The sequence below is a fragment of the Oreochromis aureus genome, linkage group 17 (assembly GCF_013358895.1).
Source record: "Oreochromis aureus strain Israel breed Guangdong linkage group 17, ZZ_aureus, whole genome shotgun sequence".
Classification (NCBI taxonomy): Eukaryota; Metazoa; Chordata; class Actinopteri; order Cichliformes; family Cichlidae; genus Oreochromis; species Oreochromis aureus.
In genome coordinates this window covers 20,309,573-20,329,908 of record NC_052958.1, presented here as the reverse complement: position 1 = coordinate 20,329,908, position 20,336 = coordinate 20,309,573, and the positions used below count along the sequence as shown (strand labels likewise).

At 43.0% G+C, this 20,336-nt stretch overlaps 1 protein-coding gene across 5 annotated transcripts in view; it reads right to left on the bottom strand.

The window, feature by feature from the left end:
- The window catches only part of grip1 (glutamate receptor interacting protein 1), an 80,868-nt gene that overhangs the window by 47,232 nt on the left and 13,300 nt on the right, over nucleotides 1–20,336 (bottom strand). For 2 of the 5 annotated variants that reach the window (XM_039601260.1, XM_039601261.1), the window contains exon 1: nucleotides 7,050–7,767. The exons of 1 other annotated variant lie outside the window; for it this stretch is intronic. In XM_039601260.1, coding sequence (XP_039457194.1) covers nucleotides 7,050–7,185 — 136 coding nt within the window. In that variant the 5' untranslated portion in view covers nucleotides 7,186–7,767. Of the gene's footprint in view, nucleotides 1–7,049; nucleotides 7,768–20,336 lie in introns of those variants that run through there. 2 more of the 5 variants (XM_039601256.1, XM_039601257.1) reach the window with 2 other exon arrangements.

Below are 20,336 nucleotides of genomic sequence, written 5' to 3'. Positions count from 1 at the left end.
GAATGTGCTTTAAAAACACATCAAAGGGCAGCAGAAGAAACAGAATCATAATCAGAGACCAGGATAGAGTCAAGACGAGACCAGAATAAACTGAAATTCACAGCAGATTATTTCCCGACAAGGGTCTGACCACACTCCTCCTGCCCTAAAGCTTAAACTCCTCCTGCTTTATCAACTGTTCTTACTGTAACATGAAACTGAATTTGCAACATTAAACATCATGTTTTGTTCTCTAAGACCTTAAAATAGCGGCTGAGAACATAAAACGATCAGCAAGGTGTTTGCAGACAAATTTAGAAAGCGGGTTATTTTCTCAAAGACATGTTTTTAAACCCGAGGAGGTGCCCCCTGCAGGATATCAGAAAAAACATCATTTAAGACACCTCAGTATTGGCTTCAATCTTCACTCTTGGAAGCTACATCCATCTGTTGCATATATCAGAGTTATATTGATGGATAATCTCAGGCACCGATGATGATCAGACTGATCAGTGATAATTTACCAATATAGGTGGTTGTTAGCTTATTTTTGCATTAATGCAGGGGGCCAAGTGGGTGAGAAAATATCAGCAAAGTTTTTTTTTAAAAAGCAAAAGAGTAGAGCAGATTCACTGCTTATTACAGGGTGCTGGCCAGACCCACTTTAGATCAAATTGGGCTCTTTGTGGCCCATGAACTAAAATAAGTTTGACACACCTTCACTGACGCGTCAAAGTTACATTATCATCATTAAGAGATTTGTATTAAAGTGAATCAGCCTCGCTAAGTGACCAACACTTCCCATCGAGTTCAGCTGTCATCTCTGAAACTTATTTCTGTCTGCAGGTGACGTGAACGCTGCTCGTGTGCAGAGACGCTTGTTAAACTTCATTTGTCAGTGAAAGACTCGGCTGTTTGTGTGGAGAGCTCGATGATGAGTGGAGGACCGGTGACACGTTTTACACAATTACAAAGCAGACTGGATGAGTTAGTCGAGCTATGAAGAAGACAAAAGGCAGGCAGATGTTATGACTTAATAACATTTCATCTGCTCAACTGATGTCCATCCACTTCAGCTCACTAATTACTACAGACTGAATCATTAATCGATATGCGAACGAGGCTCTTCAGCTGGGACAGCTTACATTACTTTCTCTTCTTGCTGGAAGTGGGAAATAAACTCCCCGGTGTGCATGAGTGAGGGATCCCACAATAATACTATGGAGATCACTCAAGCCTAAGATAAAGTCCACAGAAGAATAAAGGAGGAGAAGAAACCAATTCATATGATCCAGGTCCATACCTGTGAGTAGGGATGGGTATCGTTTAGGTTTTATCCGATACCGGTGCCAAACCGGTACTTTTGAAATGGTGCCGGTGCTTAAAGAATGGAGAACACAAAATTGGTCCAAAAACCTCTCATGTTCAGCTGTTTTTTTTGTGAAAAGATAACAATGTTAGCCTTTTCTGCAGCTATAGGGCATATATGGTATCACTCTTGGCTGGAAGCAGTGCTTAAACAATGGAAAAAACACAAACTTTGTCCAAAAACCTCTCATGTTTAGCTGTTTTTTGTAAAAAGATAACAATGTAAGCCTTTTCTTTTTTTTTTCTCTCTCTTTTTTTTTTTTAACCTGTCCTGTTTGGCTCTTTTGCCATCAGAATTATTGTCTAAAGGCGAAGAAAGATGCCAAACTGACCATCCCAGCCTTGCCGTAATGGTCCATTTGATTCACCTTTTATTGTTTATTTTATTTTCACTTGCTGAATACGGGACAGACTTGACTGGGGAAAGAAAGGGAGAAAGAAAGAGGAAAGAAAAACAGCTGAGAAGAGGGACGGGGAAAAAGGGCAAAAACAAAACCAACAGAATAAGCAGACAAAAATACATATATCGATCACCTGGATCACCTGTTGAGAAAGAAAAAAGAAAACAAGCAGAAGAAAACGAGAGTAATAGAATAAACAACATCACAATGATATATGGGAATATAACTAGGGATGGGTATCGTTTAGGTTTTATCCGATACCGGTGCCAAACCGGTACTTTTGAAACGGTGCCGGTGCTTAAACGGTGCTCAAACCGGTGCTTAAAGAATGGAGAACACAAAATTGGTCCAAAACCTCTCATGTTCAGCTTTTTTTGTAAAAAGATAACAATGTTAGCCTTTTCTGCAGCTATAGGGCATATATGGTATCACTCTTGGCTGGAAGCAGTGCTTAAACAATGGAAAAAACACAAACTTTGTCCAAAAACCTCTCATGTTTAACTGTTATCCACTTTTTCTTTGGTCACTTTAGCCTTTTTGGCCAGGGTGAAGGGAGTATCTGCCATCAAACAAGAAGACAGCCGCATGTAACTACGACGGTGTTTGCTAGTTCACCTTACATGCATTAATGTAATAATGTGGTTAGCGTACTCAACGTAAATTACACACGAACAACATGAAGCTACTCACGCAGAGGAGAACGGCTGCTGCTGCCATCATCATCCGTCATCATTTCTGCTACGCTGACAGGGCTAGGGGCCAGGACTCTACTCTTCGGGTTTTTGGGGGATGTTACTAACTCCAGGTCCGATAACAGGCACCACACCCGCAGTAGATGTGCACGGTGTGAGGTCTCGCAGCAAGCTATCAAACACGGCGCATTTCTCGGCTTTAAAAAAAAAAAACGCTATGCGTCGCCAGGTGTTTCATCAGATTTGAGGTGTTACCTCCTTTGACAGTATCACAGTATCAGCTTAAAGCACTTGTTGCAGGCTGCTGAGTTTGCATCTTTTGCTGTGAAGTACAGCCAGACTTTTGATCGCTTCGCCTTGGGCATTTTTAATCTGTAGCTCTGCTCTAAAAGAACGTACGTACCTGGCCCCGCCTACTATCCTCGGAAATGTAAAATGATTGGCTAGAATTGGCTCAGGAAAAAAAAAAGCACCGAAATAAAGCACCGAAATGTGCGCTGCTTTTCGGTCTGGTTACTACTGTTTATGTCAGAACCGGTGCCATCATGGCACCGGACACCGGTACCCATCCCTAAATATGACAGTAAATACTAAATATTAAACATTATTGTGCAGCACGTAAGATCGACAGCGCACAGTGTGCTTTGAGGTAGGAGCCAAAAAGGGTGTAGTTTGTGTGTGTGATCACCCGTGTGTACACCTGTGAGCATGGAGGTGCTTGTTTTTTTAAAAGGTTCCTTCATGTAATGATCTGCTAGAGGGTGTGGGGGGCCACTGCCCCGTCCTCCAGGGCATGAAGCAGGTATGGAGGAGATCAAGACTCCAGACATCCAGAGGCCCCCAGAACACAAGAGACCAAGGAAGACCAACAGAGGGGCCGCTGCGTCACTATCCCAGAAAGAGCTGAGGAGAGCCCCAGATGAGGGGTCACTCAGCAGCCGCGGAGCAGAAGCCAGGGGGGGTTGCAGTGACGTGCCCGTGAGCTCCGCCGGCAGCCAGCTGTGCCAGTGTGGACCGAGCCCCAGGCCGAGAGGCCGAGGGCACCCCACCTCCGAAGTGGCCCGAGCGAGCCCCAGGCTTCAGGCCCCGATAAGCAGCCGCCAAGGAGTGAGCCGGTGTGTACCTGGGCGCCCATCCCCAGACACAAAGAACCACCAACGCACCGATGTGTGAGGGCGTCCGCCACCAGCAGGGGAAGTGGTAGGGGGAGATAGGCCTCCAAACCTTGGAGGGCCTGAGATGTCCCCAGAGAGGTGGCGTCTGATACCCAGCCTGACATATAGACACAGACATACAGGCACACACAGATACAAACATCCATTCCCACCCTCATGCTCTCATATGCAATTACTCCACACTCAGCCAACGTGGAGACAGACATAAAGAGACGCTGTACACACAATCACACTCCCCAAGCGTACTCTAAGAACCGGGTCTAGGTACCCTTGCCCCTGGAGGGGGAAACTGCACCCAGACCCAGGTGGTGTTACCCTTTTCCCTGCGGTGGGGAGAAGCAGACCGCCCCGACTCCGCAGCAGCAGGGAGGCCCCACATTCCATACCCCAGTCGGACGGCCAACTCCTCCTCCTAGCCCCCCCGCTCCAAATGTTAGCCTTTTCTGCAGCTATAGGGCATATATGGTATCACTCTTGGCTGGAAGCAGTGCTTAAACAATGGAAAAAACACAAACTTTGTCCAAAAACCTCTCATGTTTAACTGTTATCCACTTTTTCTTTGGTCATTTTAGCCTTTTTGGCCAGGGTGAAGGGAGTATCTGCCATCAAACAAGAAGACAGCCGCATGTAACTACGACGGTGTTTGCTAGTTCACCTTACATGCATTAATGTAATAATGTGGTTAGCCTACTCAACGTTAATTACACACGAACAACATGAAGCTACTCACGCAGAGAAGAACAGCTGCTGCTGCCATCATCATCCGTCATCATTTCTGCTACACTGACAGGGCTAGGGGCCAGGATTCTCCTCTTCGGGTTTTTGGGGGATGTTGCTAACTCCGGGTCCGATAACAGGCACCACACCCGCAGTAGATGTGCACGGTGTGAGGTCTCGCAGCAAGCTATCAAACACGGCGCATTTCTCGGCTTTAAAAAAAAACGCTATGCGTCGCCAGGTGTTTCATCAGATTTGAGGTGTTACCTCCTTTGACAGTATCACAGTATCAGCTTAAAGCACTTGTTGCAGGCTGCTGAGTTTGCATCTTTTGCTGTGAAGTACAGCCAGACTTTTGATCGCTTTGCCTTGGGCAATTTTAATCTGTAGCTCTGCTCTAAAAGAACGTACGTACCTGGCCCCGCCTACTATCCTCGGAAACGTAAAATGATTGGCTAGAATTGGCTCAGGAAAAAAAAAGCACCGAAATAAAGCACCGAAATAAAGCACCGAAATAAAGCATCGAAATAAAGCATCGAAATAAAGCATCGAAATGTGCGCTGCTTTTCGGTCTGGTTACTACCGTTTATGTCAGAACCGGTGCCATGACACCGGTACCCATCCCTACCTGTGAGGCTGTAAACAAACCTGCATCTCCACCACCAGACTGTAAACACACCAAACTTACAGTTTAACAAATCAAAAATCAAACTGTCTATCACAATATGTATTCATTCAGTCATAAACAGCATGAAATGGAGGGGATGGGTTGCAAAGCAACTTGCAGATGCACAACAGCTGTAGGCAGGCCAAAGCAGCTTATATGGCTGCTAATAAGACGTCTAGAAGAACACCAGCAACGTCAGAAGCAGGCTTCATTTATCCACAAACATAGAGGAAGAGTCTGGAGTGTGGTTAACTAGTCGATCTCAGTAGATCCACCAACATTAGCTTTGTTGTTGCTGCTGATGCTCTATAAAAGTGGCCGAGCATAAAATAAGTGTAAAAGGAACCCCCAGATATGGGTCACAAAAAGACAAATTATATCTAAATTTAATTAAAGATCAGATAATTAAAGTGGAAGTGTGAGCGCCTGGAGCTAAACACATTATTCACGACTTAGTGTATCACGATCTGCTCCTGACGGGGGAGGAAATCTCAACTGGTCATATTTGGAGCAAAAGTTTCGTAGCTTCAGCTAAGAACATGGAACAAAAAAGGAGTAGAAACTACCGCAGGACCCCAAAGAAGGACTGAAGCGTGCAGACTAGAACAACACAAGACGTTAAACCTGGAATTAGTGTGTGTTTTCCCACATTGTTCACATTCCTTCCTGCAGTAAACATCCTGCCCTGTTATTACCCACAAACCACCTGGTTCATGTCATCTGAATACCTGAGTGAGCGTGTGTGTACTGTAACTGAGCAGCTTCACTAACGACCTTCATCTATAATACAAGACCTTAAACACACACACACACACACACACACACACACAGTGAGAAGAGCAGTATTTCCATCACTTCACAGGACTAACCTCAAAGTCTTCACCCTGAACTTTACTCCATCACTTTTAAGAGGACTCAAACTTCTACACTGAACCAAGGTGAGTCTTCACAGTAAAAAAGCAAAAACATACACACAGATAAAACTACTATCACAAAAATACACACACTCACACACACCCTGCTAACCCTGAAATTTGTTCCTTCATCTTACAGGTCAAGCTTTGTCTTCATGAGGACGTCGAGTTAGCGCAGTATGAGAATATAAAGACATGCGTGTCCCCACAGGACATTTAATTCAAACTTCAAAGTCTTCATCTCCTCTTGGGAACTCATTTTAGTTCCCCCAAATTGGACTAGCTCTAAGTTCCAAGTCTTCAACCTGAAATTTTCTCGATTACGGTGGTTTTCCCTTCATAGGGATCGATCTTTATTTAGACTCATTTTTTGTTCCCATAAGGAAGTCAAGTCCCTACAGTGTAAGAAAGCAAACACAAATACGTCAAACCAATTACAATAAGACACGCCTACAGCCTTTTTTTCCCCATTATATCATTACTATATATAGGACTCGCTTTTTGTCCACATGTGGTCCACGTAACCCATAAATACAAGACCTAACACTCTAAATATTCCCACCACTTTAAAGGTCTCGAGCCAACCCTGAAAGTCTTCACCCTGAAATCTGCTCCCTCACCTTACGGGGGAGGTGGAGTGCAAGAAAGTACCCACAAGCCAGTGTCCCAGGAAACAAATTAAAATAGCACACACCCATGGAGTCGTATTTCCATCGCTTCAGAGGACTTACGTTTGTCCCCTGAAGGAAGTTGAGACCCCACATTACAGAAAAATTAGTGCGCATACGTCCCCCCAAAACACACAAATTAAAAGACATCACACAACTCATTGGATTTCTTTCACTTTTGAGGAATCAAGCTACCTGTAACATCCTCGTCCCTGAAATTACGGCAATTTTGTTCTCTTGAGGAGGTCCCCACAGAGCACTAAAGTAAATACACTCGAGTCCCCACAATACATTTAAAACGGCGCACACCAACACACTCTGGGCCACTTTAAGTGCCATAATCTGTTGATAAGCCTCTCTCTCTCTCTCTCTCCCTGCATCATCTCTCTACCTCGCTTGCTCTACAGTAGGACAATAAAACAAAGCCTCTCTCTCTTTCTCCATTGTTTCTTTATGGGACTCACTCACTCAGTAGGTGTGTGTTGTACTTGCTGGTGTAGTAGTAAACGTCTTCGTAGCCTTCCTGGTAATCATCATCCGCCCGGTACCTCCTCCCTCGCCTCCTCCTGCTCAGCAGACGTAGCAGGGCTAGGAACCGCTCCATCCCCACCACCTCCACCTCCACCACAATCACACCGGGTCCAAACTGGGCCGGGCTAAGCTGCAAGCTAACAGCAAGGCCAATAACGGTGAGGGCTAAGCGTTTATTCCACACAGAGAGATAGAGAGAGTGAGATCAGGTTTCCTCCTCCTCGCCTCCTCTTTCTGCTGCGCACACACACACACGCACACACTTCTGGATATCACACACACACACACGCATTAGCGCACATGTAACACACACACACACACTCCCTCACACACTCCCTCACTCGCTCGTTCTTTGTATTCTCTCCTCTATCTGCAGCCTCCCTCTCCTCTGTTCCCGTCTTCTTTCGGCTGTTGGTGCATCTAGCCGGGTTCAGCCAATCACAGAGCTCGCAGCTCACAAACACACACACACACACACACACACACACACACACACACACACACACACACACACACACACTTTGCTCGCTTGCTGCTCTCGCCCTCTAACACACCACTCCTCTATCTCAGCCCTTCATCCTGCACTTCCTTTCCTTCATTAGATCCTTCCTTCCTTCGTTATCTTGTGCCTCTATTTCTTTCAATCCTTCCTCTTCTTTCTCTTCCTGTCTTCACATTTCCCTTCCTCTCCTCCTCTTCCTCCTCATTCATACACTTCATTCCAGTGTGGGGGGAGGGGAGCCGGTGAGTGAATTCCTCAGAGTCTTCTGTAATTGTACCAAGAGGAGGAGAAAGGAGGAGAGAGGAGAGGGGTGGAAACATGTGCAGGTAGCTGGTGGAAAACTGGGATAAAACCAGATTTCAGGAACTGAAAACCAGGATTATCCTATCAGTATCCAGGTCCTGTTTGGGGTTTGGGAGAGCACTAGTGTAGTTTTACACTCGATTCAGGAAACAAATGAAGACAAACCACAGACAAAAGACGTGAAACCCGGATGAACATCAACAAAGAGCTCTCAGGTTCCATTTACCTCAGAGACAAGTGAACAACATCTGCAGTCACCTTTGGAGCACATCTGGCTGACAACATCAACCCAGGGACAGCCGCACGTCCACCTTACATGATTACTGACCTTTTAGGCCACATCTGGCCCTGACAACCTTTGCCATAACCGAGATGAATCCCAGCTCCTTACTTTTAGCCTCATCTAGTTCTTGACAACCGTTCCAGTTGCAGTCCAAAGCCTAGCTTGTGACATCTGGGCAACATCTGGCCCGAACAACTCTTGCTGTACATCACAACCATACTGGCTTGTGACTTTTGAGCCACGTCTGGCATCAACTCATAGACAGCTCCAAGTACAATTTATATGTTTAGTGGCATTTGAGGAACATCTGGCTCATCCAACCTTTTACATAATTGACATCTGGATCACATCTGGCTCATCCAGCCCTTGCTGTAACCCATGTAAAGCTCAGCTCATGACTTTTGGGCCTCATCCGGTATCAACTCAAAAACAGCTGCCAGTACACACATTCAAACACACATTCGGTGGTATTCGAGGAACATCTGGCCCTGACAACCTCTGCTGTAACCCACCTCACTATCAGTTTGTGACTTTTGGGTCACATCTCAGGCATTACAGCTAAGACTGTATTTTTTCCCCATTTAAACTACATTTACAGCACAAAGAAAGAACTTGTAAATAGATCATATTGTATATATACTGTAAACTTGCAACATGTTTGTCAGGTTAGTGAATAACTGTGTTACATAATCATAATTTTTTGGAACTTTTGGTTTCAAGCCCTTACACTTTTCCTGCTTACATCACACAAAGAACTGATCACTCCATCGCTGCCTCGTATACATTACGCCGTGAAAAGCCCGACTGTAATGAGGTAATCAGTGTTATTCACCTTCAGTGTTTTGAACACCTGATCAGTGTATAATCCCTGCAGGTGTTCTAAGTCGGCCACCCAGAGTCTACACAACTTCCACAGAGACCTGAAATCCTGACCTCACGCTTCCTGCATCAAGAGGTCTGGTCAGGATAATAAATGGAGACACTTGTGCTAAAGCAAGGACTAAACAACGCTGAAAACAGGCTCCACTCTGAGTCAGTGGATCTGATCTGCTGAGGTAAGCCTGCTGCATGATGGCAGCATCCTCTGGTACCTGAGTTCATCTTAAACAAGGCTTCACAATAATACGGGGACTAAAGATCCTAAAAAACCTTCAGGATCATATCCAGCTGCTGACAACATCTGAGAGATTTTTTATTAAAGAATAAAAAAATAGCCAACTTTTTCTTTTACCCTCATTTCCATTTATTTTATATTCATGCAATAATCGGTTTTTGTCTTTTGCTACGCTGCTGCCAGATGTTTAGAATTCATCATACGATATACGCCGTCATTTTACTCCACCTTATTTATTGATTAATAAAAATGATTAAATCACAATGACAAACACAGAGAAGATCCAAAAAATAAAATAAAAACATGATCATGATCAAAAATGATATATGAAAACACTGACAAAATGAAACATATAAAATAAATAATAAATTACTGAAAAATTATACTTTCAGCAATGATGAATAAAGTGTGCAAAAAATAGGTAATAATATTTGGCATTAGTTAAAAAAACTAATGAACTAATGAATATATTAATAAATAAGCTATGTTACACAAAATACAGTAAAAAAAATAAAAACAGAAAACAATAACAAAATTAATAATAGAAATAAGTGTAATAATACCAAGTAAAAATTAAATAAAGGTTTTTAAAATAGAAAAAAAAAAACTGGAAAAAGAGGAGGAGTATTTTTAAAAAAAAATAAGGCTAAATAAATCCTGGCAGTCTTACACACCGCCTATGGTCCTACTCCAAACTGCAGGAAATCTTGTGAACTGGGATTGATCTCAGCGGGCGTATCGTCTACCAAAATCTTAAACCCAAAAATAAACATCTGAGAAAATTGTAATGTTCTGATTTTCCGTGCCAGGAAAAATAAAAAAATATAATGTACAACATACAACCTCCGGGTGGCACACGATAACGCTGGAACATGTCCCAGTGGACTTCATGATCTGCTCGGGTCAAACGTTTAGCCAAATGTGTGGTTTCTTTCTTGAATATGTTGACGTGAATGTGAATGACAGCTTTTGTTGTTTTTGCATAAGACTCTGAGCGACGGTCATGACATGATAACTGATTACAAGTAGGGATGCACCGATACCGATACTGGTATCGGGTATCGGGGCCGATACTGTAAAATGTGTGCGTACTCGTACTCGTAAAAGTTAACCGATACCATGAACCGATACTAATGTAGCCCGGAAGGGAATTTGGGAGTGGATACTCATAATTCCCATGGACTTAAACGCCACGGTAACATAAGGTGTTCACAGTTGATGTTATGTGATGTAACTCTACCCTGAATATAATTTGCCCTGTAATATGTCGCAAGGTAAATACAGGTAATTAGAGCAATCAAACTGTTATGTTAATCATAAAAGTATTATTTTATGGTATGTAACTCTGAAGGGAGTTAAAATATTGTTCAGAGTTCTAATTTTCTGGAGGCCTGTGAAGGTAGCATAAAACGGGACCGGAGATGCACGAGGTTAGCTGAACCAAAGTGAGAGACTCGGCTAGTTTTACTGAGGTTAACCAGCACAAAAGAGTGTGTGACTAGAAAGCTGACCGTGTGAGAGCTTCACAACAGAGTGTGGGTGAAGTGACTTTTGTTTCAACGGTCGCACCACCGTGGAAAACTGTGTTTCCAGCTACGACCGCCGAGGCTAAAGGCTAGCCCGGACTGCTTGGCTTCGCCAAGGAGGCAGCCGCTATGGACTGTCGGAGAGCTGGACAGTGACTCGCTAGCGCTGTAGCAGAGACAGCATCGGGTCCGCAGGGAGTGGATTTAGTGTGGAACTGGTGCACGGCGACCTACCGATCAGCTGAACTGTAAGTCAGACTTTTGTGCTCTTACTGGGGAGAAGAGGATTTAACTCCATCGTCTGGCGTGAGCAACAAACAGGCCTGCAACAAGTGTGAATGTGAGTGTGTGGAGCCCATGTGTGAATATTGTATGTTTAGTGGATTTATATAACGTGTTTTGGAGTGTATATTAGTGAGTCACTTACCAAAAGGTGATAACATAAGTTGGGTTGTTTAATATAATTTGAAAGGGAATTATGTCATTTATACAGTGTATTTCATTTGGTTAAGGAATTGGAATATCATTTGAGTTTAAAAAAGGGATGTGTTGTACAGTATTTGTCTCTGCCCTTACGTTCAGTAAACGTTTCGTTTGTGTTAAAGAGTTGTCTGGGGTCGTTTCTTTACTACTGGTTAAGTTTAACGTGTGTGGTAGAAGTATCGGATTTTGTACTCGGTATCGGCAAGTACTCAGATCCAAGTATCGGTATCGGATCGGTTTGAAAAAATTGGTATCGTTGCATCCCTAATTACAAGGATGGAGGTATGAAAAGATCCACGCTGAGCACAGTTATTACTGTTACTGTTAGTTCTTTTTGTTTATGTTTGGCTGTTAACAAGTAAAAAACAATAATAATAAATAACACAATTAAGTAAAAGTAAATCTAAATATCTAATGATCTAGAAAAAAATAATACAATAAAAGCTATAGGGAAAAATAATCAGTACAAGAAAAATAAAAGCATAAAGGTATTTATATAGACCAAACTATATTGATGTTTATTGGGGGAAATCATCACGACATTTATCAATAATGAAAAGAATCTGGCCTAGTTTTAAAAGCAGCTTTACAGATGTTGCTATTTTTGGTTTTTAACAGCTACACACTCGAGTACAACCCTCAAGTATTTGAGTAAATGTGATTCAGCTTCAGAAATTCTGCTGAAGGCAGCACACAGCGAAGGACAGACTGCTGTGAAATCATAATAAAATATTTCTACAGTTTAAATTCCTTTTTTTTTTAATCCGTTTGCCAAACTGTGGATTGGAGGGAAGCTTGCCGCTCATCCAACTGGGTCCCAGTCGGCCCTGTTGGCTCAGGAAATGACAAACTGGAGGGGGGCAGCAGATTGTGATCAGAGGGTATTTTAATCATGCACATAAGGAGGAGATTAACCAGGTTACTGAGTGTTTGAGGGTCCTGAAAACGATCAGAGCGGGGACAGACTTCACGCCAGAATTCGGCCGTCAGGCTCTGGGACTGTTCTTAAGCCAAGAGTATGACGGCTCGCGGCGGCATGAGATTTCTACAGAAAGAGAGGGAAAACCCAGAATATCAGCAGAGATGAGTTTAGACACAGGTGAGCTGGTCCGGGCAGGTAAATCTGGACCTTTCCTCTCTGTGTGGCCATCACACTCAGCCCCTCTCCAATGTGACCTTTGACCTCTGACACACAGTGACTGACAGCTGGTCGCCAGGGTGTTCAGTGACAGTCAGAAAGCCATGTCTCTGAGCTGTGAGTGCTGACCTTTGACCCCTGTCATGTCCTGACAGCTCATGTTTCCCACGCTGCGCTGAAGCCTGACAGGCACAAAACTGCTGATGGAAAAATGACACACACACACACACACACACACACACACAGTAAATGTATTGATTACTGGATCAGCACCGGCAGTGAAGGAGAAGCTTCAGATTTTGTGGATCCTGCTGCACTGACACCTTTTCTCGTCTGATAAACACATTTTGAAGCTGTCGGCAGAATAAAATCAGCACTCTGCTTTCATCCAGGTGAGAATGAAGTCATGTTTTTTTTTTGTTCCTCTCTGAAAGTGACGTTTACACCTGGAAGGAGGATCTGCTGCAACCATCTCCAAACAGCGTCACGTCTTAGACTGTCCACATGATTTATTTTCCTTTTACAGTATAAGAAACAAATCTAAGGCACATGACTTAAAGCTTCAGAACACAACTGCAGACCACGCATGAACCGAGCAGCTGGATCTGCTTTCATTTCTAAGAATTTTTCCTATTTCCATCTGATGCGCGTTTGTGAAGATCGGATAATTTGACTCCTAATGTCTGATCTCACAGCGACTCTAAGACTGAATCAGTTGCAGCTCAGATCTGCTAAATGTTATAGATGCAAACCTGTCTGTAACGGCCTCTCTGCTGGGTTTAACTCAGCATGTTGTCGTCTAGTCCAGGAGATGTTTAAAGGTTGCTGCGCTCGCTCATTGCATGCAGAAAACTAGCTGGTTAGGAAGCTAGTTTACACTTATCTCTTATCTCAATGAGACGTTACTCCACCCATGACTAACTGAGGACACATAACTGTCAACTGGAATGATGCGTGAAGACATTCAGGTGTGTGGACATTAGCCTGCTGCTCGGTCTGCTAACATTAACAAAAAAAAAAAAAAAGGAGGAAAAACAAAAGAAAAAACAAAAAAACATTAACCAAAAACTGGCTAATCTGGTAACGTAACCTGCGATGTGACACGCTGAAAGCACTGCTTATGCTGGAAGAACCACCAGGAGCTTCAAAGAGAGATCGGTGAATAGAAATGTATAAAAAAAAAGAAAAAAAAATCAAACTATGGAAAACCTGGACCTCCAGAGCAGACCCACAACATGCTGGACAAATTACAGGGAGAGGACGTCTCCTGGCTCAGCATCCACCTGCATTAGCTGGAGGAAGTGGGCGGAGAGAGGGATGTGTGGGCATCCCTGCTTAGCATCATTTACTTTATTTTCCATATAAAACAGAAAACTATATTTTTACTTTAATTTGTGTTTGTTTTACTTAAACATGTTGGTTAGTTTAGATGTGATTCTCATTATTTTCTGCCAATTTGCTCCAAGAGTAAACTTAATGCATTATTTTACCAGAGGGCCAAGTAAGCACCATCAAATAACAACCAGAGCTAAACTGTAAACTAACACAGGATGTCGTGCTGGTCGTTTTTCACCTTTTTCCTAATGTTTGATTAGTGAGTTCATGGTGAAAGCAGCTGCGTCTCTGCCTGCACGGCTGGAATACGGTACGGTCGTTCAGACAGTGTTTTTAAATGTTCTCGCATGAGCTGCTCTCACAACACAAGAGCTGCCATTAAATGTGAGGGAAGAAAAAAAACAAAAAACAAAACACATCAGCGGGCCCTAAAATTAGACTCGCTCCACCTCCCTCACCTGTCAGACATGCCTGAGGGCTTTAACGGCCCTTGAGGTGCCAGTTGGGCAGATGGTCGAGTCGCATTTACTGACACAGGTGGAAAAAGAGAGAGAGAGAGACAGACAGAAAGGGAGAGTGATGCTGCTGCTGCTAAAAATGACAAGTGAGGCTTCATTTGCATATCACTGTCAAGATTCTGCTGCTCTGCAACCTGATTGGCTGCCTGTGTGTGTGTGTGTGTCTGTGTGTGTGTAATCCAGTTCTCCACGCTCCTCTCTGAGAAAGACTTTATACACTACTTCCCCCTGGTGGTCACTCAGAGAAGCTGCAGCTTTTAAAAGACAAGTTTGAGGAGAAGACAGAAAGCGTCAGACGCTTTAGACGTCCGATTCCTGCCAAAAATACCCATGATTTAGCTGGGCAGACGTACAGGCGGCGATTGATAAAGCCGGAGGGAGGACAGCAGAGACGTAGAGACCCAGAAACAAGCAGAACAAAAGAGAGCCTTAATGGACTGCTGAGTGACTGACCCTGATTCCTAATGGACACAAACACATGCCACATTGACTTTCATTGATTCCCCGAAGGCTCGGCCTAACCTGAACACAAACCAGAGAAAAAAAGAAAAGGAAAAAACAAAACAACAACAACAAAAAAAAACAGCTGGGCAACAGCTGTCAGGAGCCACACAGATTCATCCCAAAGCAACAAAGAGGTTCAGTCAACAGGAACTCGTGTTATTGATCCAGAGGTGATCATAATCCATCACACAGTGATTGGGCATTTCAGAAATCTAAAAGATAGTTTTAGACTTGCAATTAAAATTTTTTGTTTAATAAATTACATTTCTTCCAGCTGCACCACTTTAATTGCTTTCAGTTTAAACAGGCTTTTATTTGAACACCTGGATCAACTTTTGTGCCGAGCACCAAACGCAAACATGTAGGTTTGAAATGAAATAAAGATTTTTATTGTGAGTTAACATTTTCCTAGTTTTACACTGCTTTTACCACCTGACATGGAAAATGTAGCAGCCTACATGAGAGTTATCTATTTCTATTCATATTTAAAGAGCTGGCTATTTTCAGCCAGCCTGGAAGATGAAATATGGCATTTTTACTTCATAATAAAAGTCACACCTTTGTGGTTGTGCCACCCTGAAATCTGAGAGCATACAAATCACTGGAAGTTGTTTTAATAATCACAACGGTTTTGAATGTATTGTTGCTGATAAATATATATACACACACACACACACACACACATAAATATAAATGTATTATTTTAAGAGGTATATAAAATAAGGATTTTTGAATTTGCGCCACCATTTTGGTGTTTAGATATGAAACTATAAAATAATATTAATTATTTGAAATGCAGTGAAAATATAGTCAAACTAAAACAGTTTTTCAGGATGAAGTCCTGAAATCATGAATTAGAAATAAATTATTTGAAATTGAAATGGTGCAGAGACACAAAGATCAGTATGCACATGGCATCATTAACCTGAATATGAACAACAGAACTGACTTCATCAGACTCCAATGACTCTCCTCTGCTTACAGAGAGAACTTTTCACTTCTGCTCATCTTTTCTTCATCATTAACAGTTTCAGCACTTTTATTTCCTGGCATTGAAGTATCTGCTGCTCTGTTTTTCAGGTAGTTTGTCACTTATCTGCTAGCACAGCATTGCCCTTTTGCTGTTGTAGCAGCCTTAGCCGCTGTGACCCTTTATGGTTATTTGTGCCGAGAGCTTCTTGTTAATATTTGCAGGAGTGTCTGCTAAACACACACATTCACATGGTAAAGATGAGCAGTTAAAGTTTCTGCCACCTGAGTCACCTTGATGTGAGCCTGTTAGCTTTAGCATAGCATTAACCAAATATATATGTATATATATTTCTAAGTTTAACAGGGAAGTTCTGCATGCTTGTCACCAATGAAATGAAACTGATGTTTATCTGCTTCTTTACCTTGTAGCTGTGGCTACAATGTAGCTTGCCATCACCAGTGTGTGAATGTGTGTGTGAATGGGTGGATGACTGGGTGTGTAAAGCGCTTTGGGGTCCTTAGGGACTAGTAAAGCGCTATACAAATACAGGCCATTTACCATTTACCTTACTGAAGATAGCAGGCGTACTTCTCTGGGCTCAGCCCTGATAGGCTTTTACTCATGATGTAACCATGGAGCCTGAGTTGCAGCTGGCTGGGAGATGCGCTGAGCTAGTTTAAAAACTGGTGAACACGGAGAAAGTTCAGAGAAATCCTTTATTAATTAATTTAACGGCGTCTTTATCAGAAGAGAGCTAATTAGAAAAATGTCTCACAAATAAAAAACTCCGCAGCAACCGCTTCCTGAAGGTAGAATATGGTGAATGAACAAAGATGGCATTCCTATGTTACCTGGCCTCAGTATCTGACTACATTTCACAGTAATCTGACACTATGTTGACTGTGGGGCTGTGGCTGGTTTCTGTATGATGGTTAATCTGAATGTGGTGTGGGTTTAAGGTGGACCGAGGACAGGCTGCACAGTAGTGCTAATGTTTTATTTTCTAGTGCTGAACCTCAGAGAGAAAGAGGGACAAAGACAGTTATCAGGCGGCTGCAGCTGGCAAACACACACACACACACACACACATGCACAATAATGGATAAAACAGATCAGAGAAAACAGTGGAAATACTCTCCTCTCTTCCCGTCTCTGCAGGTTTCAGTGTCAGACTGACTGCTGGACCATCAGAGACACCCTAAGACACAACACATACGAGTGTGTGTGTGTGTGTGTGTGTGTGTGTGTGTGTGTGTGTGTGTGTGTGTTAATAAGCGTGTGTGTTAGTGTGTCCATGCTGGGCTTATTCAAGTAGAAAATGAGTGAGTGTATGTGATGCCAGCAGCTCGGCCGTCCACCTGGATGCTGCCCAAGGCTCTGTGTATGTGTGTGTGTGTGTGTGTGTGTGTGTGTGTGTGTGTGTGTGTGTGTGTGTGTGTGTGTGTGTGTGTGTGTGTGTGTGTGTGAGTGAGAGAGTGTGAGTGTGTGTGTGTGTGTGTGTGAGTGTCAGGATATAACAGATGAAGGGCAGTAAAGCAGATTCTCATCATGAGTCTCTTTCCTTCTGGAAGTCCACGAATGAAACGTTTTTAAAGCTTCGTTGCTAATTCTCTGATTTTATGTTCGGCTGTGAAATGCAGCTCAATGGTTGGAGGTCAGGTGATTGAGTCAGCCATTACTGAATTTTCCAGAATCAATAAACAGCACATTGGCAGTCTATACATGCCTACACTGCCCCCTTCTCCATACTTGTTTCCTCTTATTAGATGCAGATGCTGGTTTTCCAAAGAAAAGCACTCTTGAGTTGTTCTTTTTTTTTTTTTTTTAATTTAGGTGTGTCATAAAGTTTTATTTCACATTAATGATTGATTTCTGCACCTTGAAGGGGAACCCTTTTTACTCTTGAAAGGATCCACAGATCATCCCCTACGGCTGCTTTCTGTGATCACTTTTAGGCTTGGGTATTGTGTTCTGCGCTTTGCTGGATGTTCTGAAGGGGATCCTTTTTTACCATTTAAAGGATACACAGATCATACCTAATGGCTGCTTTCTGTGGACCTCCAATCACCTTGTGCCAAACCCTACCGTCTGCTGTAAAGTCTCAATAATAAACTGTCTACTTCCTGGTCAATGCTCTACATTTGGCTTGGTGTTCTGAAGGTTTTGTTAATCATGGAAATAATTCTGTGGTCATCCCCTGCAGCTTTTTTGTTTTGTTGATGGCAACAGTTCATCCTTTTACCAAAAATATACCAAACCCTTGATTTGGGTTTGCTTTCCTGGTACGTCTCCAATGACCTTAATGAGGGTATTTCTGACTTGCACTGAGAGACTCTTTGAATGTGTTTTGGCTCCACAGCCTCAACTTTCAAATGCAACTCTGGAGCTTTGACCTACTTCATTTATGATGAAATATCAAAGAAATAGGCCACATAGGTCTGGAGATTACAGAAGTGAACTGTCAGCAAGTGTTAATATGGGTTAATGCATACACAGAACTTTTCTGAACAACCAGCCAGAAAAGAGTCAGCCAGTAGTTAACCTTTAAAGAATTCTTCCACATGTCTAAATTTGGTTGAAGTGAAAAGTTTTCTTTTTTTAAATTACAATTTTCTGTTGACTATAGATCTAACAGATCTAAATCTAAAGCTAATCATCTACTGCTTATTCTGCTATGGATCATGGTTCCTTTTGACCAAGAGGACCAAAGACTTTACTCTGAGGTGGAGCCCAGACACCCTTTATAGCAGGGGTGTCGAACTCCAGACCTTGAGGGCCGGTGTCCTGCTGGTTTTAGATATCACCCTGGGTCAACACACCTGAATCAAATGATTAGTTCATTACCAGGCCTATGGAGAACTTCAAAACATGTTGAGGAGGTAATTTAGCCATTTAAAACACATCTAAAACCTGCAGGACACCGGCCCCGAGGCCTGGAGTTCGACACCTATGAAATAAAGGGTCTGGTGGGAGTGAAGTTGCTATAAAACACAGGTGTCGAACTCCAGGCCTCGGGGGCCGGTGTCCTGCAGGTTTTAGATGTGTCCCTGATCCAACGCAGCGGATTTAAATGGCTAAATTTCCTCCTCAGCATGTCTTGAAGTTCTCCAGTGGCCTGGTAATGAACTAATCTTTTGATTCAGCTGTGTTGAAACAGGGTGAGATCTAAAACCTGCAGGACAAAGGCCCTCGAGGCCTGGAGTTCGACACCCCTGCTTTATTTCATTCAGTTAGTACCGACAGCTCAAGACCACAGGTGATGGTAGGAACAAATATCGACCAGTAATATGAATACTGTCACTTCTGAAATTGCTGCCTCGGAGAGGTTGATCATGGGCGATCTATGGTGTAGCAAGCAACTTACCCCAGTAGGGCTTCCCAAGCTAAACTGGTCCTGGGTGAAGGGCCAAATTAAAGAGGACTTAAAGGAATACCCAAGAACGAGGCACCAACGTGCACTTGAACACAAAAACATAAATCCCGTGTATCCATCATGTGAATTAGAGGCCTGAATCCAGGTCCCAAGCTAAACTCTCTTTTCTGTAATATGCTCCAGAACTTCCTGGGTCCAGACAAGATACGGCTTAGTCGACCCTAAGCTTTCGTTCCAGGTGGGTGAGAGACTGCTCATGTATATCACAAACAGGCAACAACAAAATAAATCACCTACTTTTATTTTCATTTTTATTTAGCATATAAGACTCTTAGTGACCTCAACATTTCTGTGTTCGTTTGTAAGTGAATCCTTCAGCCAGGTTCAACATTTGGCTTTAAAATCACCACAGGTCCACTTACTTTTGGTCATGTAGACGATTACACAATATTTGCACACACCTTAACAACATGCACACTCACACACATTTAAATGGATGAAAAAGTCAGGAGATGACACACACACAGAGTCAGCAGTTTGTTCAACAGAGTCGTGGTGTGTCTGTGTGTCTTGGTAAAAATCTGTCAGAGACGATACGAATAATACATTAAGCTGAGAAATATGGATGTAAACACACACACACACACACACACACACACACACACACACACACACACACACACACACACACACACACACACACAGAAGCACATTTTCTAATTGAGGAGCCAGGCAATATGTCCTCATAACTCCAAATGTCCTCACAATACTGGTGTCAAGTACAAACACACACACAGATTCAGGTCTGCTTCAGTAATCCTGAGGACAAAGATGAGCGGAGTTCTGACATCAGCACCTCTTAAAGGACACAGTGTGTATTTTAGTGTGTGTGTGTGTGTGTGTGTGTGTGTGTGTGTGTGTGTGTGTGTGTGTGTGTGAGTCTGTCGCAGTATAGAAAACGATTTTGCGACAGTGTGTGTGTGTGTTTCACTGTGTGTGTATTTGTGTTAAAGCCATTTTCTCTGCTTCTTAGCCGAAAAGCTTAAAACGGTGGGATGATGTCATGCTGTGACACACACTCATTATCGCGCACTTGCACAGACACACACACACACAGACACAGCCTAATCATAACACCCTTCTATGTGTGACTGCTCAAAGATTTTCTCATC